This window comes from Mus musculus, chromosome 2, assembly GCF_000001635.26.
Source record: "Mus musculus strain C57BL/6J chromosome 2, GRCm38.p6 C57BL/6J".
NCBI classification, from domain to species: Eukaryota; Metazoa; Chordata; class Mammalia; order Rodentia; family Muridae; genus Mus; species Mus musculus.
This window is the reverse complement of record NC_000068.7, coordinates 114,100,350-114,124,668: the sequence shown is the minus strand read 5'-3', so window position 1 is coordinate 114,124,668 and position 24,319 is coordinate 114,100,350. Positions and strand designations below refer to the sequence as shown.

Below are 24,319 nucleotides of genomic sequence, written 5' to 3'. Positions count from 1 at the left end.
CTCCCAGGTCTCTGGTGTACTCTGGGGGTGGGGGTCCCCCCAACCTCCTATTTCTTGAGGTTGTCTGTTTACATTCTTTCTGCTGGCTTTCAGAGCTTCAGTCCTTTTCCCTCACCCAATACCAGATCAGGACCCCACATCCTGTACCCCCCCAACCACTTTTCCTCCCAAGTCCCTCCCTCCTTCCCCACTTGTGATTGCTTTCTTCTCTCTCCCAAGTGGGACTGAGGCATCCTCACTTGGGCTCTTCAGCTCGTTGAGCCTTTTGAATTCTGTGGCCTGTATCTTGTGTGTTCTGTATATGGGCTTTTTTTGTTGTTGTTTTATTTTGATGCTGTTGTTGTTGTTTGTTTTTTTTTTTGTTTGTTTTTTGGCTAATATCCACTTATTAGTGAGTACATACCATGCATGTCCACATGTCCTTTTGGGTCTGAGTTAACTCACTCAGGATGATATTTTCTAGTTCCATCCATTTGCCTGCAAAAGTCAGGATGTCCTCATTCTTAATAGCTGAGTAGTATTCCGATGTATAAATGAACTACATTTTCTGTATCCATTCTTCTGTCTCGGGACATCTAGGTTGTTTCCAGCTTCTGGCTATCACAAATAAGGCTGCTATGAACATAGTGGAACACATGCCCCTGTGGCATGGAGGGCCATCTTTTGGGTATATTTCCAAGAGTGGTATAATTGGGTCTTCAGGTAGATCTGTTTCCAATTTTCTGAGGAACCTCCAGATTAATTTGCAGTTTTATTTATTTTTAGTAATACTACACTTTATTCATCTGGAATGCTTTAGCAGTGGTTTTGAAATTTATAAATAGTGGTAGCTTGTACAATATGCCAAACATTTGTTGACCTATTGATTTGGGAAGAATGTTAATTTGTTCTTCCCCTGAATAATTGCAATAAAACAAAGTACTAGAACTTTTTTTTTTCTTCTTTCTAATTAATGAAGTTTATTGTACAATCAAAGCTAATAGTTAGTTTTTAAGATGCACGATCTGTAAGTCATGCATTATCTCCCAGGCTCTGACTGACTTTTGTCCCATGCCTTGATAGGACCTGTTCAGTGCAAACCACTTAGGGTGGGATTGTGCAGCAGTCCTGGAGAAGCCCTGTCACAGAAATAGCCATAGAAGGCCTTGTTGCTGAAGCTCATGTCGCCTCTGACATTCAGATGACCCTCAATTCTGTCAGTGTGGTGACAGTGTGGAGTTGCAGTCACGCAGTCTGTTTTCATTTGACTTGTTAACTGCTTTGTTTCCCAGGTTGTCACTTGACTGTCCTGTCTAAGTACGCCCCCAACAACTTTCCATCTCAAAAGAAAATATTGATGATATTCTGATTTTACAACATAAATTTTCTGCCTTGATTTTTAGTACAGATAGTAAATAATACTATGCAGTCCAAACCAAATAATGAGAAATTTAAATTAAAAAATAAAAGTAATGCCTTCCATTTCTTAAAGCTGCTAGAATGTTGGCAGCAAAGGGTGCATGGAACGTTATGGAGCCTGGATATGTACGCTAGCTTAGGGCAGGGTGGGACTGTGAGCGGTGAGAAAGGATGCTGACCAACCAGGGGGTAAATATTGTAAGTGGTGCCTTTATTTAGTGTTATCTTCCCAAGTTGTGAAACTTTTACTTTTTTTTTTTTCAAAACTTTTGCCTTTCTACAAAACATTTTCCTAACCACACAGGTTGAAGAGTAAATATTAGAATTTGAGAGAACAGTTAAGATGGACATTTCAGCAGTAGAAAGAAGTGATCTCCAAATGGTTTCTGTCAGAGCATGCTGTGGCAACAAATGCTGCCTGCTCACTGTAGAGAGAGCTGGGCTTTGGGCCTGGGAGCTGAGGATGCTCTTTCTTTCTTTCTTTTTTTTTAAATGGGTTATTTTCTTAACAAATTACAAATGTTAGCCCCTTTCCTGGTTTCTCCCCCTCTCAGAAAACCCCTATCCCATCCTCCCTCCCCCTGCTTCTATGAGGGTGTTCCTCCATTCACCCACCCACCCACTCCCACCTCCCCACCCTCAAGTCACCTACACTGGAGCATCTATCTTGAGCTTTCATAGGACCAAGGACCTCTCCTCCCATTGATACATGACAAGGCCATCCTCTGCTACATATGCAGCTGGAGCCATGTGTACTCCTTTGTTGATAGCTTAGTTTCTGGGGGGTCTGGTTGATTGATACTGTTGTTCTTCCTATGGGGTTGCAAACCCCTTCAACTCCTTCAGTCCTTTCCCTAACTCCTCTATTGGGGACCCCATGCTCAGTTCAATGGTTGGCTGTGAGCATCCACAACTGTATTTATAAGGCTCTGACAGGGCCTCTCAGGAGACAGCCATATCAGGCTCCTTTCAGCATGCACTTCTTGGCATCCACAATAGTGTCTGGGTTTGTACTCATTGGCATATACCCAGAAGATGCTCTAACATGTAATAAGAACAGATGTTCCACTATGTTCATAGCAGCCTTATTTATAGTAGCCAGGAGCTGGAAAGAACTCAGATGTCCTTTAACAGAGGAATGGATACAGAAAATGTGGTACATTTACACAATGGAGTACTACTTAGCTATTAAAAACGATGAATTCATGAAATTCTTAGGCAAATGGATAGAACTAGAAAATATCATCCTGAGTGAGGTAACCCAGTCGCAAAAGAACACACATGGTATGCACTCACTGATAAGTAGATATTAGCCCAGAAGCTTGGAATACCCAAGATATAATTCGCAAACCACACGAAACTCAAGAAGAAGGAAGACCAAAGTGTGGGTGCTTCAGTTTTAGAAGGAGAACAAAATACTCACAGGAGCAAATATGGAGATACAGTATAGAGCAGAGACTGAAGGAAAAGCCATCCAGAGGATGCTCTGTCTCTTTCTCAGCCCCTCTCTGTGAATCTGCGCTCGCGTTCTGTGCTCAGCTGCCTCGCTGCCGTTTGCAGTTGCTGGATTGTTTCCCATTCTCTCCAGCCCTTGGAATACTGCTGGGTGAAGTGAACCTCAGCAGAGTTTATTATCTTAGGAATCATTGCCACTTGGAGAAACTAGCCCTGGAACCAATGCCTTGCAGTCTATAAATTAGACAGAGACGTTTAAGGTAGTGATGGTTTTATAGTTTTCAGATAGTCTTGGGCAAGAATACATAATGCAAATGCAAGCAGTCAGTATTAAATATAATCTTGGTAAAGTTTCTAAATGGCTGAATGTTAAACCTGCTTTCTTCTGACTGTTTTATACCTACATATTAGTCTATCTACCTAGGGACTAGTCTTTGTTCTATTTCAATGAATTTAATATGTCTTTTAAACTCACTGCCATCTGTTTGCCTTACTGACCAGGCTCTGAACCAGCTGTTTGAGAAAATCATGGCTTTAGACATTGATGAGCGCCATCTCCTGCGTCTGGGTCATGGAGAAGAAGAGCTAGAGACAGAGAAAGACTTTAGCAGGTAAGACAGCAGTGGTAGATGATGGCGCATGCACAAAGGAATTTTTAGCCTTTTGCCTCTTATTAGGTAAATACCAAAAAAAGAGGCATGGATAATCAAATTTCCTTCCGACAGTTCTGGTGTCCCCTGCTCAGTCTGTTGAACTGAAAGTGCAGGCATGGTGTGCTTTAGCTCGGCTCTTTGTGGCTATATCACTTGTTGTAAGTGGAACAAAATTGTACAAATCTAAGCTTTCTTACCGTTAGTAGTTTGTTTCTTCAAAATTATAATATTTCATTTACATAGCAATTCAGGTATTACGCACAATTAATAGTGGACATACTTAACATATCATTTGTTTCATAAATATGACCTTTGACTTAATGTGAAGATAGACATCAGAAGGATGTAACATTACTGTGCTTGGCCTCCTCAGAGTTCACTCATTACAGAAATCACCAAGTATATAAGAAGCTAGCTAGCGCGTTACACAGAACAGCACGGTGTCAGCCAGTGAGGCTGTAGCTTCTTGGGTTGGATGGCCTGGCGATAGCTGTGAACTCTTCCCGTAGGGTTTCCTCTGGTAAGGCCGCTGACAAGCATGGAGCAGTGGAGGTGGGGCGCTCGTGGCTCCCACCTGCAGATGCAAACTTCTGTTCTCTCTCACCCAGCAGGATTTCTGATCCTGCTAGGTTTGAGTTCTAGACCCCACACTAGAAACTGCAGATGACATAGAGTGCATTTTCAGACTTTGAAACATTCTGCTTTTATGACAGTTTGAGCAGGACAGTGCTGTACAGAGTACCCCGTCTGTCCACTCTGTGTTCTAGCCCAGAATATACTGTAACATATGGGAAGTTTTATATGTACAAAAAACTGACTGCTTGCTTGCTTGACTTTTCTTTCTACTCAGACTGCTAACATGTTTGCATATAAGCACTTTGCCTTCAGTTATATTTTAAATAACTTTCTGTGGTGTGGCCCAAAATATACTACTTATAGTTTAACTTATCAACCGCTCATAATTAAATATAAATTAAATTGGTCTTCCTGCTTTTTTCTTTCTCTGTGATCATTTAGAGTTTCTATTATGCTCCCTTAAATTCTGTCTTTGATTGATAGATTTTTTTCAAAGCCTTTTCATTACAGATTTGCCTTCTTACCTGTCTGACAATTCTAGGTATGGAAGAGTTAATTATGTCCTAGCTCGAAGAATAGAACTTTTAGAAGAAGTCAAACGGTTACAAAAGAGTCTGGGGGTTCCCGGAGATGCTTCGTATACCTGTGAAACTGCCGGCTATTTCTTCTTATATCAGGTACGCCTAGAGGGCTTTAGAGGAGACTTCACGGTACTTGTCTTAGAAGGAGAGTACTTCGTGTCCTAGAGATCATTCTTGAAAGGTTATTGTTGTTTTCATACTTTAAAATATTTGGCATTTCCAAAACTATTATGAATACGCTTTGTTTCTATTATTACTTCAGCGGTTGCAGCCTTTTCCTGTTTCCTTTGTGTGTGCAGACAGCTTTGTGGAGTTGGTTCTCCCTTTTCACACTGTGGACTCCAGCGGTCCAGCCCGGGTCACAGGGTCGCAGGCTTGGTGACAAGCACCTTTACCCCGAGCCATCTCACCAGGCCCTGTGGTTTTGTTTTATGATTCTGTTTTCTTTGTAAACAACTCCAAGCTAAAGCCAAGATTGCTGCCTTTGAAGTCATTTTCCTTACTCCTACTATTCTTATATCCCCCCCCCCTCTCATGATAGGAATGTAACTAAATATTCTACCTACTCAGTCATAGCAAAATACAAAGAGAATTCTATGATGTCATTTATCAACTAACAAGGAAAAGCATATTGTTCTTTCTAGTACACATAAATAAAGTGTCTCTTAGAATTGATTTACAGCTGTGACTTTGTTAAGATTAATTTCCTAAGCATGAAACTATTGAGAAGCAGGAAACCACATAAATGAATAAATGCTAAGTCCTTTGCATTATTAATTAAGTGAATTAGGAATAATCAAATAGTGTAGGCTTCATGTAACTTGTTCTCATTGGAGTAAGGCCGTTTGTATATTTTTGAAATGATCTAAACTTGAAATTTTTAATGAATTTGAGAGAATGGGCTTAATCTCATCAGTGGCTGCACAGAGCGCTCGAGTGCATGCAAAATGAGATTTTATGGGGTTTGTGAAGCAAACAAGACATGCACTGTCTTGCAAAGTAGTCCACTTTAGATTCCGCCTGTTGAGCTCATTTTCTCTAGATTCCCTGTAGCTTTATTTAAAGCATAATCCAGCCAGGAAGGAACAGCCTGGGTTGTTCCTGCAGGTGATGTCCCGCTGGGAAGAATACATGAGCAGAGTGAAGAACTCGGGGACTGCCTGCCCGGACGCTGCCCCGGACGCTGCACAGGTCGCCACGTTCTTCCCCTTCCATGAGTATTTTGCCAATGCTCCTCAGCCCATCTTTAAAGGCAGATCTTATGAGGAAGACATGGAAATCGCTGAAGGGTGCTTCAGGCACATTAAGAAAATCTTCACCCAACTTGAGGTAAAGGTTTTCAATTTGTTTTCATCTTTCTTTAAAAGTTTCTGGTTTATCTTTTTAACGGGTAAATTAAATAGTAAGATATTGCAAATCAAATTGTTAATTTAAGAAAAAGTTTTGAAAGTATTTACTGTATGTGTGTGTGAGAGAGAGAGGCAAACACATCGATCGATCGATAGATAGACAGACAGACAGACAGACAGACAGACTGCACAGTATTACTGTGTCAGAACTAGCTTTCTGCATAACCCAGGTGAGCTTAAACTCACAGAAGTCTTCCCACTTCTGCCTTCTAAGTACTGGCATGCACTATCACACACAGCCAGATACATTTTTTAGTTAAGAAATAAGCAAGAATTAAAATGAGTTATATCCGATACTACAATTTAAGAAAATAGTGTCCTTTTTATACCAAATTCACTGTGTAACTGAACATGACCTTAGGCCTCTGCTCTCTGCCTCTTGAGTAGTGGAATGGCAGGTGTTTGCAGGTGTACACCACCACACCTAGCTCATACAGCAGTAAGGCTCAACCCCCAGGCTTTGTGCGCAGTCGGCAAACACTCTGCCAACAGAGGGGCACCTCTAGTTCTCTGTCAGGAAACTCAGCAATAGTTCTTTGAATGGGAATTTGAGATAATTGTTTCTTAGTTGATCAGTAGACACAAAGTAAGGGTCCTGTATTAACCAGGGTGCTTGATCCTGATATGAAAGTGAAGTAAGGATCATCACTAAACAGAGATAGAGAAGGCTCTGCTGCAGATCCAGGAGGGAGCCCCAGGACGAACATTCATTGCAGCAGGCTTATAAGCCACCATCTTCAGGCTTGTTTCCTTAGTAAGAGTGTGGAGAAGTGTCACTCTAGGTACAGAGAAGAGGCACTTCGTATCTTTTCTATCTCCTACATATGCTTCCCGCCCATCCCCTAGTATCTGGCACATAGTTGGTAAATATTGATAACTTATGGATAGGTAGATGACTCTATAGGATAATGATGATTTTATAACTGAAAATTATAATATCAAAATTATACTACTCAATGTATAGTAGCAGCTGCCTTCTTGGGGAGTACAGAGAGGAGGTACATACTATCTAACTTGAATCAGCTAAATTATTTGCTTAGATTATTTGAGAAACACAGCAAAATGTTAAGAAAAAAAATTGAAGTGGGTGTGTGTCATTTTCAAGTCTGGGGAAACCTGATATGGTCGTACCAGTCCATCCTCCGCCACAGCTGAGCTTCAGACTGGTCCTTGCAGATTCAAGGGCCCTCCCTATATTCTATGTCCCTATAGTGTAGACTTTTAGCTGAATTAAGCAGATCCTGAGAGCTGTGGTAGGAGTTGAGAAGAGACAGACCAGAGTTTGGCAAAGCAGAGTCCATTCTGCTTTGGTTTTGTCGCCTCTGTCCCTCCAGCTCCTATTAGACTGGCCAAGTCCCTGGTCGGGAAACCCAAGTCTCTGGGCTCTGCCAACACCATGGCTCCTTCTGATCCTTCCTAGTAGGAGTGACAGTGACTTTCTTGTTGTTGCCAGTGTCTACATTGGCTCATCCCCTGGCTGACTTTTTAGGCTTTGTCATTTGTACAACCAGTTGTTTACTATCTAATAGGAATATATGAGATAGTTTTTCTTTTCTTACGGGGACTTTGAATAATGCAGCTATATTGCTGGTTGGTATTTTATTCAGTGCTCTTTTTTTATAATGAAAATAGTTTAGATACAAAAAAGTCCATATTGTAGCTTGAATATCACCTCTTATCTGAACTCACAGGGTACCAATAACAAAAAGAATTGTAAATCACTAGCCTTAGCTTTTAGTATTAGTATATTCTTATGGTTCATTAGGTTTGGCTTATGTTTATGTATTATAAGAGTAATACATAATTACATAATAAATGATTATGTAATATATTGTGTATATATATATATTCTCAAGAATTGTCTGACTGGGCAGATTGTGCCTGGATACACATAAACTTTATTATGCTAAAGTTGTCTCTGGGACTCACTTCATAGGAGTTCAGAGCCTCGGAGCTGCTTCGCAGTGGACTGGACAGATCCAAATACCTCTTGGTAAAAGAAGCCAAAATCATCGCTATGACATGTACTCATGCTGCCTTGAAACGACACGACTTGGTCAAGTTGGGTTTCAAGGTAAAGACTGTAAATCCTTAGTTCATGTCCTCATTAGGTTCCTGTTTCTTGACTTTTTTCTTTTTGTCATGATCTAGATTGGTTCACTTCTTATGAAAGGTCTCATGTATAATTAATTGCTTTAATGGTCTCTTTAAAAGTAGATGGTAATGTAACATTTATATGATTGATGACGTTAAATCTAATTTAATTTTTGAGTAATATGTCTATCAATTAATATCAATCACTTGATTGTCTTACCAGACCGTCATTCTTAAGGTTTATCTTTACTGAGTATCACTTGTTTAAACAGATATAAAAGCTATGAAAGTAATATTTCACAATCCTATGCACCCTAGACATTTATCTACAAACATTATTCACAAAGTAAACATGCATCCAGTTCCCATCGTCTGTCTGTTGTAGAATGACTTTATTTATGCCATCAAGTGAGAGATTAAAATAACTTAGTATCTAATAAATATGAGCAGGATTGATGTTTATGACTCAGTTAAAGTTGAACATAACAATTGAGTAATAAGTCTGAATTTTCAGTCTTTGTCACTATTAACCAGTAACTAACCAAAACTCTCACCAGAGTACAGATCTGTAAACGTGTAACCTGGTTGGTATGTTGTTGGAGAAAGAGTTGTGTACAGGTTTGAACGCAGTGATAGTTGAGGAAAGTAGCTAACAACTTTAAGATACATAAATTCACTGAAAGATAGTACCAAGTAAATGCAAGGTGATAGTATGCTTGTTATCTTAGAGGGAAGGTTCCTGGGCTGTAGGGCAGGGCAGATACAATATCTGAGTAATGCATAGTGCAAACTTACCCAAATGTGAACGTGTCGGTTTTTGCAAAATACTAGTGAGAATTTTTCACTTGAATATTTTCTTCTTGGGACTAATATATATCTGTGGGTATATAAAATTTGATATTAAATTATATGAATTTAATAACAAAAGATATCAGTATAGTCAATACTAGAATTTATGGCTTGTTTTGTGTATAGCTTTGTATGAGGTCTAAAAATATTGCTTATCAAAATTTTGCTGATCTTTTCTAATACTTAAAGTGATAAGCTCTAAAGTTATTCCATGCAGGTAGGGTTTTTTTAAAAAAATATTTTAAATTTTGATTTGTTTGTTGAGTCAAGGTCTTGCTATGTAGCCTTGGCTGGCCTGGAGCTTGCTATGTACACACCAGGCTAATCTCAAAGTCATAGAGATCCACCTGTCTCTGTCTCCAGAATACTGGAATTAAAGCTGTGTGCTGCAATGCCTCGCCAAACTTAAAATTTTTAAATCTTATAAATAGATGTACTTTAGACAGACCACAACTTCTTTGAGTAGGTCATGTCTAAGGATTATTTTTTTTCCATAAAAGAATTTGAAGAGTTGAAACAACATGATAATCTTTTGACTGTCAGTGGCTTAGAGCAGGAAGGGAATGGTGGAGATTCCCCCGCCCTTAGTAATGGTGGCTCTAGAGAGTGGGCCCTAGAGAATAACCTCAGAGCCAGCTTGAAGGTAATGTGATAGACTCTGGCAGTGTCTGAGATCCAGGTTTGAGGAGGAAGTGGATTATTGTGGTGATAGGACTAAGGAAAATGGCCATGTGTACAGTCGATCTGGCTAGCCTGTAAAGAATGTGGAGAACTAAACTGGAAAGAACCAATGTGAAACTGCCATGAGCTCCTCTTGCCATAGATGATGTTGGCACTCCTGAGGTTAAGGACATCAACTGGAGATCAATCAGGCTGCGAACTTATTTGCAGAGTTCATTGCTGTCTTAGTACACAATTACTAAGGCCTTTTGACCACTGTTTTGCTTACGGTGATAGTTGCTTGGCTTTTTAGCTAGTCTCTGACGTGGCTTTCTTTTTCAGTATGACAACATTTTAATGGAAGAGGCTGCTCAGATTCTGGAGATCGAAACCTTTATCCCTCTACTTCTGCAGGTAGGAGATACAGGGAGAGAAATCACTAAGAATCCATGGGCGTCCTGGCTACACTTAGGGTACCGATTGCCCTGATCCCATGCTCTCCTGACTCACTGTTTGCTGTTCCGTTTGCAGCCTGTGAACGCTTCCTCGGATCTATGCATGGCTCTGTGTTCCCTGTGGGCACACTATTTAAACATTTATGGTTTAAGCCAGGCATAGTGGCTTTAATTCCAGTACTCAGGAGGCCAAAGTAGTTGGAACTCTGTGAGTTCAAGACCAGCCTGGTCTACAAAGTGAGTTCCAGGACAGCCAGAGCTACATAGTGAGACCCTGTCTCAAAAAAAAAAAAAAAAAGTAAAAATAAAAAAATCCATGGTTTATATCTACAACATAGTTTTTAAAAGATGACTTTTAAACAGGAAAATTATATTATTAGGTAATTTGGAAGGAAGATGAGTTCTTTTGTCTTTTCTTTTGTTAGAGTTGTTTCTACAGATATTTCTGGTGTTCTGTGGATACGTTGCTTTTTGTAATTATGTGACTAAATTATAAAACCAAGTAGTGTTATTTTAAGAATGTTTCTTGTTATACAACATTCTTTACTATTGAAGCATTACAAACAAAATATGGAATTACCAATACAAGACTCAAGCCCACTTAATCCACAGATAAATTTAGTTATCAAACTTGCCTTTATAAGTTATCATATAAAAGTTAATGTGTATTATATCCAATGTAAGATAGAGTTCCTGGACAAGGGGCCATGTAGAGTAAGGAACTGAAGTTAGTATATGAAGCTCTTGATGGTTTTTACTCTCGAGCTCTCCCTCAGAACTTCTTGGCATACTTGTAATACCAGTGTTCACTTTGGCATCTTTCCACTTCTGTCCCTGGCCTTGCTTCTTCCTGCTTACATTTTCCTTAAGGCTGACCGTAACCTTCAAGGTGTCTTCTGATTGTCCTGTCTCACCCAGTCCTGCTTATCACGCAGTCAGGAGCACTGGCACCCTTGCTTCAGTACCAGCCCATTGTGTAAATTCACTGGGCTTCTTTACAGAGCTGCTGAAGGTTGGGAATCTGTAAGTTCATGATGTCGTCTGATGAACAGTTCTTGTGTGTGGTGAGCTAGAAACCGTCCATAATGTATTAATTGAACTACTTTGGTGCTTCCTCACATGTCGTTTCTAGAATCCTCAAGACGGATTCAGCCGATTGAAACGGTGGATTATGATTGGCGATCACCACCAATTGCCTCCAGTCATTAAGAACATGGCCTTTCAGAAGTATTCCAACATGGAGCAGTCTCTTTTCACTCGCTTCGTCCGGGTTGGAGTTCCTACTGTGGACCTTGATGCTCAAGGGAGAGCCAGGGCAAGGTGAGGAGTCACTCCAAGTCAAGAACATAGGTTCCCTGAAAGATCTGTTACAAAAAGTTTTAGCCTCCTCTACAAACCTAGGAACTTTTCTCTACAAATCTGTATACTGACCAAATAAACTGTTTTCTTCATTAAATTGATATTAAGTGATTGAAAAGGATTCACTTTATCCTCTCTCCAAGACACAACCATAGTAACATAACGATAAAACCTAAAGCAAAGGTGAACAAGGGGAAGACACTGATTCTTAATGTTATAAGGAAAGCCAGCCACTTCACAGGTCCTCCTGTGTCCGCGCTTACAGGCCTTCCTGGCTCTGTAGTTGATGACATAGTAGTAGTTTACACGGGAGCACAGGAGAGCTACCAGCTTTGGAACATCTTCAATCCCCTCTCTTGATTACTTGGAGCAAGGAGCCTAAAGTTCCCAAAGTATTAATCATCTTTTTTAGTGACTAAGTTTGGCCACTAAAACTGAAACAGTGTGGTTCCTTGGAATGTCCTTGTGCATACTGAAGGGTCCCATCTTGTTAATCTTTGTGTTCGGGGTCTTTGTCTTGGGGCAGCTTGTGTAACCTCTACAACTGGCGCTACAAAAACCTAGGGAATTTGCCCCATGTGCAGCTCCTGCCAGAGTTCAGCACAGCCAACGCGGGCCTGCTGTATGACTTCCAGCTCATCAACGTGGAAGACTTTCAGGGCGTGGGAGAGTCGGAGCCTAACCCTTACTTCTACCAGGTAAGACAGGGCGTGCGGCTTTGGAGTTTATCTTGTATATGCCTGCCTGAAGTACTATGGAATTCAGCAGTGCTGAGCCATGTGATCAGCTACCAAGAAAAAGAGAGATTGCAGCCTTTCCTTACGACTCAAAAGCCATCATTTTCAGGTGGATCAAAGAGACACCGAGAATAACTAAACTTGGTAGAAAGTAGGAAAAGCAAATATTGTCAAGTTTGTAATAATGTAAGGAAGGGCTTCCTTGTTGGATCAAAAATAATAAAAAAAAACTTAATCAATTTGAGAAAAAAAATATATAAATAAAAAACAATATGCTGAAAATTCTTACTAAAATCTATATAGAGAACTCAGTTGCTTTAAAAAAAAAAAAAAAAAAAAGTAGTCCAGAGAGATGGCTCAGCAGTTAGATGCACTTGCTGATCTTGCAGAGGACCAGGCCATCCACAAAACAGCTAAACAGTGGAACATAATATTAATTCCAGAGGATCTGGTGACTTCTTCTAGGCTCTATGAGTAAATTTAAACTATTAACCCAGCAGAAAAACACAATGAAGGAAAATACTTCACTAGAGAAAAATGAGTGACTTCCTAGCAGTAGTAAATCACTAAATCAGACAGTACTTGATGGGGAAGCAGATGTGGGCAGAGTAGACTCCTGGATTCCTGCAGTTCTAGTAGGAAAATAATTTCCTCATTAATTGTCATATGTACTCGAAGCACTGTTCTCACTCCTAGTATCAAACAAGAAGTTGGATGAGTTTATAAAGACATATACTGAAATATTTTCACTACACATTATTTTAGAGATAATTTAAATAGCTATCAGATTAAATTTTTCCTGTTATGTTTCAAATATTTAAGTTACTCTCTCATATACTTGCAGCCTAGAAACAAATATGACCTTTAAATGGTAAGTCATTTAGAGTCTTATTCAACGTAGACACACATTTCCTGATATCTGCCTTTGAGCGTAGTTTGGGAGTTGGTTTGTTGTCTCCTGATGGCTTCATTGCTTAATGTTTCTGAGTACTTGCCTGATCTACATGACAGTGTTGACCTGACATAGCATATCCAAGTTACTCATCTCTTTCCTTATTTGTTGATTCTGTCTCTGGGTGAGGTTTCAGTATATCAAGAAATAAGGGCATTCTCAATGATTATTGTTTTTGTTCAATGTATTTCTGAAGTATTAAAAACCTTATCCATCCAAATGTGATCACTGTATGTTTAAGTAATACATGTTTAAAAATTAGTGTCTGAGAGGAGAATAGATGGGACGTTACTAAAAGTCCCTACGTTGAAGCAACCATGATTGACGTGGTCCAGCTTCTAAAGTATTTATCAAAATACGCTTTTGACTGTTAAACTTCACATCAGACTCAGGCAGTGCGCCGAATTAAGCAGTCTCCATTGCTCACATAAGTAAGACTGGTTTCTATTTGCTGAGAACTCAGTACATTAATCTTGCCCAAAATACCTGAATCCTCAAAACTGGATTTTATTCAGCCTTAGCATTTATTATATAAGGTCATTTTCATGGTCCCTGGTTTGTTCTTTTATCTATATTAGAGCTGATCCTTGGATAAATGTGTTTTGCTACCAATATAGAAAATGGAGATTTACACAGTCATGTGGCTTCTTTTGTCTCCTGTCTTCCAAAGAACTAGAGAATTTAAATGAAAGAGAAAATTGAGACTGTCTGTCATCAGGAACCTGGATATAAATGGTGTCTCTGAAGTCCGTCCAGTAATTTTCCTCTTGCCTTTGCCTAGCTTCTTGTCTTTGTATCTTGCTTTCCATCATGTGCTGTGTTCTTGCTTTGCTTTCCCATCTCCTGCCTGAACTCAGGCTCCACGGAGCTGGATTAAACAGCTCGGCATCAGATTTCTTACTTTGAAGTTCAGCAAAGCCCTTGCTTTTGTGCTTTCTGTCACCCATCTTTAACCAGTTTGAGAGCACATCTTCTCACCTCGGTGAGTCCAGTGCAGGTGGCAACAGGAGGACAATGAAACAAAGTCACAGAAACACCAGGAAGCATGAGAGGCTAGGAAAGCACTGCACAGAGCGGTCGGCTGTAGCCCTGCTACGCCTCCAGCCGGTTAGACTGGATACTGTACAGCTCCTTTGATGGTTTACCCCTTCATATTATATTTGTTGGAACAGCTGCAGTTATAGTGCATTATAGGGACTATATATCGTGATTATTGTGGCCTCTTAGTTGATAACTCTATGTCTCATATTACAAACCTCAAGGTTTTATCAATATTAACCTAGAATAAGACTACCCTTCAACTTATCAGAAATATCCACCTGTTAAGTTTTCACTTAAGGTATACTCAAAATAACTAATTGATGGCTAGGTAAGCCGCTTTACGAAGTAGACGCAAAGGGGAGTTAATGTATCCTGTGGCTGTGCTTGCGTTACAGAACCTTGGAGAGGCAGAGTATGTAGTGGCGCTCTTCATGTACATGTGCTTGCTTGGTTACCCTGCAGACAAGATCAGTATTCTAACAACCTACAATGGACAGAAGCATCTGATTCGGGACATCATCAATAGGCGCTGTGGGAATAATCCACTGATTGGAAGGCCAAACAAAGTAGGTTTATGAATGTATATGTTTTCATAGTCATCTTTTTGTCAAGGAAAAGTTTGCAGTTTGCATTTACCATACGTTGTTTATATTGCTCCACTTTGTCTCACAGACAAACTTTCTAGAAGGTTCAGGATGGCAGTATCTGTACATGAGAACCAAAGACTTATTTCAGAATGTCAGTTTTTATAATTGTAGAAGGCTGTGTTAAGTAAGACAGACTAATATAAAATGAGCAAGTGAATTGGACATCTTTCATACAAGACCTACAAGTAGTCAATAAAGCATCCCTTTCCTGTAATTTTGTCTTCCCCATCATTAGCTGTCAGGAGCTGTAAATGGAAACAGAGTAAGGGAGGGGGATGCAGTTCAGCCTAGAGTGCTTGCTTAGTCTTCGTAAAGCCCTGGGTGCCATCCTCAGCACCACTTAAACTCAGCGCTGTGGTGCATGCCTGTAACCCCAACTCAGGTAAGGTGGAGGCAAGAAGATCAGAAGTTCGAGGCATTCCCCAGTTATATAGCAAATTTGATGCAGCTTGGGCTATATGAGATCCTGAATAAAAAATAAAATAATTTTTTAAAAACAATGCAGTATGATAGTTCTGCACATCAAGAGAATGGGTAAAATTGTAAAAATGTCAGGCAATGGAGCAGTTGGAACTTGGGGACTGGGAGATCACTGGTGAGTATATAAATGGAATCAAGCTTTGGAAAGTAGTTTAACAGTTCATAAAGTCATGCATACACGGAACAAAGCCCACAGTTCTGCTTTCTGCAATGAAAACATGTCCACAAACAATATTACAGCCAGTATTCAATGCAGCTTTATTTTAAATACCCCTGGAGTAAACGGACATCTAGTGTCCATTAACAGGCACATTCATTGATGGAAGCATGGCTGCTGAGCAGCAGGACAGAGCGACCATCTCTATACAACATGGAAAAGCCATGGAAACCTCATGCTATTGACAGAAACTGCCTTTAAGACTTTATGGTTCTACGTTTGTGTGTGTGCAGAGCCTGCAGGAAATAAGGAAAGTAGATGAGGCACTGCCTGGAGCTGGAGGTTGCCTGCTTGTATACAACAAGGCATGAGGTGGTAGGCATTGTGGATGTAGTGGTTGTGTGGGAGTATATGGGAGTATATGTTGTCAGAACTCATTGTACATAAATTATACCTCTGTGAAGCCCACTTCCAAAGAAGTGTTTTCTAGACTTCCTTAAATCAGAGGGACCATAAATGGTGACTTATGTCATGGAAGCAGTAGCTTTGTTGAATTCATAGAGCAGGGGTGAAGACCTAAGAGTTAAAATTAGTGGCTAGAATCTTAGTGAACCTCCCTTCATAGTAAAAAGTGTATGAAGTTTGTTTGTTTGTTTGTTTTCACTTTGACAAGAATGCTAGGGACACACATTGATTAATATGTGAGTATACTCTGCTATATTTTTGAGTATTTGGAACTCCACTCAATAAGCTGAACAGAGCCTGCCTTCTGAGTCTGTAGCGTGAGTGGGAGTTGCAGGAGGACATGGTCTGGGATGCCTACCTTGCTTTAGCGGCACTCACTGACTTGTTAGAGTTGATAGGATTGGGTTTCTTCTGAGATCATTTAAAGCAAAGATGCTTGCCTCTCGTACTTTGTTAGGATAATGCCTTACTATGCTTTTGAAACTCTACCACGTCCCCCTTCGTTCCCTAGGTGACAACAGTTGACAGATTCCAGGGTCAGCAGAACGATTATATCCTCCTTTCGCTAGTGCGGACCAGGGCTGTGGGTCATCTGAGGTACGTGGGGTACAGACTGTGCACGCTTACTAAAGCTCACTGTCTGCTTCTGTTGTGAGCTTCAGTGACAAAGTAGCTCTAGACTTGTTTGATTCATTGCTATAGTTAATCATTATGGCAGCGTGTAGTACTTTTTGTAGGAATAACACCAGACCCCTCATGTGGTTTATCACTGCTCTTACTACTGCAGGTTTGACTCATACTGTAATGAGTGTGGCTATTGTTCACAGTCAGTGACATGCAGAGAGAACTTTATGCCGGAGGATCTTGATTGTCGTGGATCTGTTAGAAACAGTGTCCGAATGAATCAAAGGAGCTAGCGAGGAAGGGGCCTCTTATGGGACGTGCTTCAGCGCATAAGGCTTCCGGCTTTCCTCTCCCCACTGTCTTTCCGCTTCACGAGAGGATAAAGGAGCCCTTTGTTCTCCCAGGATTAAGAATGGTCCGAACAAACAATAACCTATTTTTATCATTTTTGTGATGTATTTATGTACTAGAGATTTATGGGAGTAATATCTTCTTATTACAAAGCAGCCGTTTGGTTTTATATAAATCTTCATCTCATGTGACTGGCTAGCAAAACTCAGGCGAGCCAGAGTTCATTGTCTTAATTTATTCGATGGGTATAAAGAGAAGGTTCTCCAAGCGCTCATAAATTGTCATTAAGTCTAGATCTCTTTGGAGCTTAGGTCACATTCTATTAGACTGATAGTCTTTATGTAAGAGGAACCAAAGACAAAAGTGTTTTAAGAAATTGTTACAAAATGATAGCAGAAAGTTAGCTTATTCTTGCTTATTAACATCTCAAACATACTGTTACGTCTTTCCCTAACCGATGTAACTACTGTCTGGATGGCCATTACTGCTGACCTTAGACCCCTCAGCTCCAAGTGTGCATGCTTGAATGTTATGTCCTCTTCTTCCTCTGCAGCTACCAGGCCTACATTTAGATACATTCAGGCAAAAGACCCATACATATGTACAAGGAAAATACACCTTTTTAAAAAAATTCAGTAACTTGAATTCTGTAGTGATCTCTACCTAAGTTTCTGTAAACTAAAAATGCTTACGACTAGGTGGTGACTCAAAAGGTGACTTCAGTATGCCACGCATCAACAGCTTTCCTAATCACACACACCCTTATCCTTCTATTATTTGTCAATGTGCGAGCTTCTGGATATGCAGGAATCAATTTAGCTTCCACAGTCTCCACCCTTGAGTTTGGAGCCCAGTGTGAGACACATTCAAGTAACTTAGGAAGATGCCTCTTACCGAATACACCCAAAAGGTCTGGGCTATGGGGCCACACTTGTGAAAACCTGTTAGCCACTACAGTACCAGAGACTAGGGTAAATGTCCGTTCACGAGGACCTGGACAGTGCTATTTGCTTGAGATAGAGCTGGAGCCTCTTGGATGTGAGGAAACCACACAGTGGGAAAGTGATTTGTCAAGAACGGCTAAAGGCACTTCCTTCTTCCACCGCTCCGCTCCGTTGTTTCCTAGACAGCACTGTTTACATGATCTGTTCTATTTCTGTGGAAGAACTAATGCTAAGGAATTCTAGCACTTACCAGCTAGAAACATACACACACACATATATATACACATACGTACACACACACACACACACATCCAGAAGCTAACACACTGCCAATTGGGATCTCTGCATAACTCTACATTAGGAATTTGAAAAGAAGCAAAAGAAATTTCTACTCGTATATAAAACTGGTAAATTTTCTAGGAAGGAAAATTTTTTCCTTGATAGAGCGTATGAATTTGTTGGCAGAAAAGTGAAAGAAGTTGACTGTTACAGTGAAGATAACTATGCAGTAATCAGTTGCTGGACCTGAGCCGTATGATTCTGCTAGGGATCCGTGGATGTTTTAAACCAGTGCCTTGGTTATTTTGTCTCCTATGTGGGCACGCATGCCCAATAACTAACAAGGTGTTGGCAAAGAAGCACTCACTTGGTTTACTGATCAATATATTGGTTTGCTTTATTGTTATTAAGTTCCCAAGGATTTTATTACAATAGTTTCATGAGACTATTCACTAGATTATGTAAAACGAGGAAAGGGGCTGTATATGTACATTACTAATTTTAACCTAATTACCTTGTTTCCTAAAGGGATGTGCGTCGCTTGGTGGTAGCCATGTCAAGAGCCAGGCTTGGCCTTTACATCTTCGCTCGAGTGTCCCTCTTCCAGAACTGCTTTGAACTGACTCCTGCTTTCAGCCAGCTCACTGCCCGCCCACTGCATTTGCATATCATTCCAACAGAACCCTTCCCAACCTCCAGAAAGGTAGGCCTTTGTCACTGGGTAGAGCAATATGCCCCAGAGGGACAGTGGGTTCTCTTACAGTTGACCGATTTAGGGAGAATGCCCAGTCACTGATATGACATGCTCTTTACACCAAAGAACCAGATTATATAAAAGTCATATATCTGGAGTCAGCTGCACACATCCATTATCTCATTAGATCTCAGCAGCAGACCTGCTCTGGAGGCTTTCTAAGGGTAAGACAGGCTAGAGTTTGCCATACATCAGGTAGGTAGAAGCAGGCAGTGGAGCAAGGGTCCGTGTTCTAATCAGCCCACAGCACCTCCTGTCACCCATCAGCCTGACACCTGAGTAACCTGGCCCAGTTCTTGCATTCTGGGGAGGTGGGGCAGGGAAGACATGTGCAACCTCTGAGCTGCATGCCCTCCCTTCTCTCCCTTCTCACCTCTTTCTTTGCAGGCTCTTCCTTCTCCGGCACTTCTCTTGCCAGAGCTGCAGACACTGGATCATGCTCGGAGTGTGGCTGTTTTCTTCCAGCTGCAGAGTTCACTGTTCTGCTCTTTTCACTGGATGAAATGTCCCAGAGATCTAGGAAATTTCAATAAACAGACAGTTTTATAAATATACTCAGTAAAACTATTTTTCACTCCTCTAAAACGAACAAAATAAGTTTGATGTGTTTGTTCTATGGTGGTGATGTTAACTATTTCTCTTTAAAGACATTTCTGATTGCTTGTCTGTTTGTTTCATTTTTAAGAAAAGCCACTGAGAGAGAAAGCAGGAGGGAAGGGGGGGAGGGCTGTGGAACAGCATCGCAAAGCTCTGATGCCACACGGATGCCTCCTGTGCAGCTCTCCATTGGGTCTTTTATAGACTTAGCATTACATGCCAGCTACTCTAAGGTGGGGTCCTTTTTTCCTGGAAAACTTGTCTTTATACTGATAGACTTCCACATCAACCCCTACAGTAAAAGGAGAAGATTTTATGTATGATCAGTGATTACAAATAGGAAAGTTATCAATCGTCAAGGTGACTGAAAGAGAAGAACAGATCTGTTTCCTTCACTTGCTTTGCTGATTTACTGCTAGAGAGATCTTTCTCAGCAATTTTAAATCCATGAAAGTCCCCTCATCCCACTGCAGACCACAGAATCCAGCTCTCAGGGTGGTGCAGGTGAGGGGTCTGTGCTGCGACAGTGTCTCAGCAGAGCCGGACAGATGCTGCAGAGCTTAAAAACGGGGATTTGAATATTACATCCATGGGTGATAGCTACATGTTAATAATAATAAATGTTAACATCTCATGCTTCAGAAAATAGAAATAGGAGAAATGGTTCTTGTATTTTCATTCTGAAACATTGTAGATTCTCTGGATTCTAGACACGGGTAGAAATTGTTGCCTTTAGACCATGTTGATTTAGTTCCTCTACTCATGACGTCTCATCTTACTCTTTGATATTAGTTTACATACGAAAATTCTTAGTTTACTTACCAGCCCAAAGATGAATTAAAACCTGACGACTATGCAGTGTGTTGTCTTTCATTTCTCTGAATTTTATGAGGTAGTTTCTGGACTCTGGCGTTGGATTTCATGACCTCCATACTCTAGCGGTTGTTACAGATTCAGAAAGGGGCTTATGCTGAAATGATAGCTGTGGTGGGTTTATTCACTAAACGCTTCTCTCTCTCTCTGCTGTCTTCTAGAATGGAGAGAGACCACCTCATGAAGTGCAGGTAATTAAGAACATGCCCCAGATGGCGAACTTTGTGTACAACATGTATATGCATCTGATACAGACTACCCATCATTATCATCAGGTGAGTTCTCTCCAGCTGTCAAAAGAAACTCCTCTGTAGAGTGAATAGTACTACTAATATGTTATGGAAAATCCATAGTTGGATAGTATTATTTATGAAGTATTCATATCTTAATGCCTTTATATAAATTGGCATCAAGTACACAAGCTCAAAATGTACAATTTGATGCATTCTGTATTTATCACATATGTATATACTCCTGAAACTATCACCTTAATCTAGATAATGATCATAGCCATTGTCCTTAGTTTTCTGGTGTCACTTTGTGTTTTCTGCCCTTCTCTAAGCTCACCCGGGCTGTCTGGTTAGCATAGCAGATCTTAAAATTAGACAGAAGGAATGATTTCTGCCATTGTGGACTAGTCTCTGGTTTCTTTTTTTGTTTGTTTGTTTTGTTTTGTTTTGTTTTTTTCGAGACAGGGTTTCTCTGTATAGCCCTGGCTGTCCTGGAACTCATTTTGTAGACCAGGGCTGGCCTCGAACTCAGAGATCCACCTGCCTCTGCCTCCCAAGTACTGGGATTAAAGGCGTGAGCCACCACCGCCCGGCAAAATGACTATCGTGCCTCCCCGTCAGGAAATCGAACCCTGGTGTCCTGCGTGACAGGCAGGGATACTCACCACTATACTAACGAGGAAATGCACTCTGGTTTCTAGATACTTCACTAATGCCAACGTCCAGTGTGTGTGCTTACTTTTTCAGTCAGCTGTTACTCAGCCGTTTTAAGTCATTCATATTGTTGCATGCTCTTCTCCAGGTGGTTGGTAGAGTGTGACTGTTTCCATTGTGAGGTGTTACAAAGTAATTGTTGTGAAAGGCTTTGCAGTTTACCTCAGAGGAAAGAGTCTGGCTGATCTGTTACATGCACACTTAACTTCCTAAAGCCAAGTTTTCAGAGTAGTTTCTCAAATAGAAGGAATTCTCTCTAGGAGTGTGCAAGTGTTCTCGCCCTGCATCCTCACCCGCACTTGCCACAGGAAGCCTGTTTGTGAGCAGGAACAAGAGAGGAAGCTCAGTGAGCTGAGTGGGCTTTGTTATTGATGATCCGTTTGTATTTTGAGTTCGTTTGTCCTCATTTGAGCATCATTTCTGCTACAAGTTCCTTATCAAACATGTGTTTTACCAATTTTCCTTCCTAAATTGTAAGTTGGCTTTTTTAAAAGCAGCTTTAGTAGAATTTTGAATTTTGATGCCTAATATAAGAAATTACTTTCCTTTAACTCATTTCTTGTATGTCCTAAAAATAGTTACTTTATCCCCAGTTGACGAAGACTCCCCTCCCCCAGTTACAGTTTGGGTTGTAGTGTTTACACGTAGAATAGGTTTCAGCTCCTTTCTGGCATGGTTCCATGCAGTGTTGTAACTATTTGCTCATATTTGGATCTTCAGTAGTTTGACTGCCATCTCCTCAATAGACTAGTTTACTCTCCTTTAAACTACTAGTTGTGAGCTTAGTAAAGAACCAAACACACACTGTCCGCTGTGGCTGTCTGTCCCTCCATCATCTCCATGCTGCCTGCATTGCAGTGGTTAGCATAGCAGATCTTAAAATTAGACAGGATGAATGTTTTATTTCCATTCTTTTTCTACCTAGACTCAGCCGGCCGCTTTCCAGCCCTATAAAAGCCCGCTGTGATCGAGACAGAATGACTCCAACAGGGAAATTGTTTGGGGTCAATTTGGGAAAATTAGCACCTTACCAGTTTCAAGTCTGTCTCTTTGTGAACATTGTGTGTCTGCATCTCTTAGCTCTGCTCTGAGAGCCCATTGCTATTCTGAGTGGTACTTTTAAAATATTTTCAAATTTCCGACTGGCTAACAAAGTCCAGGAGGAAAGAAGCTATGGCTCTGCCCCAGGCTGTCAAGGCATTGAGAACAACTGGAGGCCTGAGCTCCCCTCCTTCCCCGCCATGTCCTGGTCTTAAGATTGGCTCTCCTCACAGCTGCCTCAGTGAAGGTGAACCTTGTGCTGATGTGGCAGTTGATCCTAACCAACGACTGCACTTTCTTGGAAGCCCTACCAAAAATTCCTTTAAAACTCATAACTTTTCATGTGGGTTTTTATTGATTTGTGACTTGTAGGCATAGTCTTTGGCATAAGCAGAACCAAGGTCATCGTTTCAAAGGTGCCAAATTGGTCCTATAAGATGGATAGCAGTGTTTGGAAAACTGTAGCACAAGCAGTGTGTTCACAGCGTGGTGTAATATGAGAGCCTGATCAGCTTCGAGAGCCAGTGTTCTTGACTCTCACATTCATCTGTATTTTTTTATTAGACTTTCTTACAACTGCCACCTGCCATGGTGGAAGAAGGTGAGGAAGGTCAGAGCCAAGAAACAGAAATGGAAGCAGAAGAAGAAACCGTGTCTGCTCAAGGTAACCTCACACCCAGTCCAGCGGATGCCAGCCTGAGTCAAGAGACCCCAGCCGCTCAGCCTGACTGCTCCAGTCAGACAGAAGACACCTCTGCCCCGTGTGACATTGCTACTGCAGCTGAGCCTGTCTCTGCAGCAGCAGAAGCTGCCACCCCACAAGATGCAGAGTCTGTCCCCACAGAGACCGAGTAGCCTATCTGCAGCACAGCCTGGGACATTCCATTTATAAACTCTAAGTGAGGTTACCTTTTGAATTTCATACTTAGTTACTGTATGACTTTAATAACACCAGCTAATTTCAGTACTTATGGTTTTTAGCTGGTTTCCTTATTTTGTATATTTTTTATTTGTAAATATTAAAAATAACTCTAGTTTCATTTGTTCATTCAGAAGAGAAAATAATTTTGATTGCTGAATGTATCTGAGGTAATCCCTGCATTAAAATCATTTTCTATCAAACATGTAAGGCATACTTGCCCTTTTTTCTTTTCGGGGTTTCATGTAGCTCAAACTGGCCTTGAACTCCCTGTGCAGCTCAAGATGACTTCAAACTCCTAACCTCCTGCTCCCTCCTCACTACTGCTGCGATTGCATGCACTCTGCCAAACTCGATCGTATGCTCTGCTGAGGATCAGACCCAAGCAAGCGCTTACAGCGAGCTTCATCCGTGATATACTTCACGTCTAGTAAACTTCTCTACAAAAAGGGGCATAAGACACTAGAATTTACTCTCAGTGTTCCAGGTGGGGGGCACCATCCATAAGACACTAGAATTAACTCTCAGCGTTCCAGGTTGGGGGGGCACCATCCATAAGACACTAGAATTTACTCTCAGCGTTCCAGGTGGGGAGCGCCACCTTTTCTCCACCCACCCTGTCAGCTTCTCAAGCCTAGTGGCCTCCCCTCCCCCCTTTCTTTCTGTAAGGACATAAAGAGCCACAGGGGAAAGCCCTTTGCAATCTATCCAAGAGCCTGCTCATGTTTTTTCCTCTGGATCTGAAAGTGATTTAGTCACCCATGTACATGTGACCCATGGGCAGCGTGCAGCCAAGGACGGCACTTATACAGCCCAATAAAATTTTCAAGTGTTTTGCAGTTTTTAAAAAGTATGTGCTTTTTAAGAATTGCTTAGCTTCATTTTCTATGTATATGGGGGTTTGCTTGCATGTATGTCTGTGTACCACATGCATAGAAGTCAGAAGAGGCTATCAAATTCCCAGGAACTGGAGTTAACAGATGCTTGTTAGCCCCCATGAGGGTGCTGCAAATTGAACCCTGGCC

The 24,319-nt window shown here is 41.0% G+C and overlaps 1 protein-coding gene and 1 non-coding gene across 3 annotated transcripts in view, besides 1 other annotated feature; one reads left to right on the top strand and one right to left on the bottom strand.

Annotated features, from left to right (window-relative positions):
• The window catches only part of Aqr (aquarius), a 74,179-nt gene extending 50,671 nt beyond the window's left edge, over positions 1–23,508 (top strand). The window contains exons 24-35 of one of the 2 annotated variants that reach the window (NM_009702.3): positions 3,355–3,464; positions 4,624–4,759; positions 5,771–5,992; positions 8,009–8,146; positions 10,018–10,089; positions 11,263–11,450; positions 12,016–12,187; positions 14,615–14,785; positions 16,480–16,565; positions 18,695–18,869; positions 20,552–20,665; positions 22,940–23,508. In NM_009702.3, the coding sequence (NP_033832.2) occupies positions 3,355–3,464; positions 4,624–4,759; positions 5,771–5,992; positions 8,009–8,146; positions 10,018–10,089; positions 11,263–11,450; positions 12,016–12,187; positions 14,615–14,785; positions 16,480–16,565; positions 18,695–18,869; positions 20,552–20,665; positions 22,940–23,230 (1,875 nt within the window). In that variant the 3' untranslated portion in view covers positions 23,231–23,508. Of the gene's footprint in view, positions 1–3,354; positions 3,465–4,623; positions 4,760–5,770; positions 5,993–8,008; positions 8,147–10,017; positions 10,090–11,262; positions 11,451–12,015; positions 12,188–14,614; positions 14,786–16,479; positions 16,566–18,694; positions 18,870–19,307; positions 19,508–20,551; positions 20,666–22,939 lie in introns of those variants that run through there. The other variant, NM_001290788.1, reaches the window with a different exon arrangement.
• Positions 787–1,281: an enhancer, noted in NCBI's record as "VISTA enhancer mm182". NCBI's record gives its function as "enhancer in: heart[4/4]" and the evidence as "EXISTENCE:transgenic organism evidence [ECO:0001131][PMID:17130149]".
• Positions 21,231–21,302, bottom strand: n-TDgtc2. Its single transcript has one exon. It is a non-coding gene; the product is annotated as a tRNA-Asp (tRNA).
• Positions 23,509–24,319: the final 811 nt, after the last annotated feature.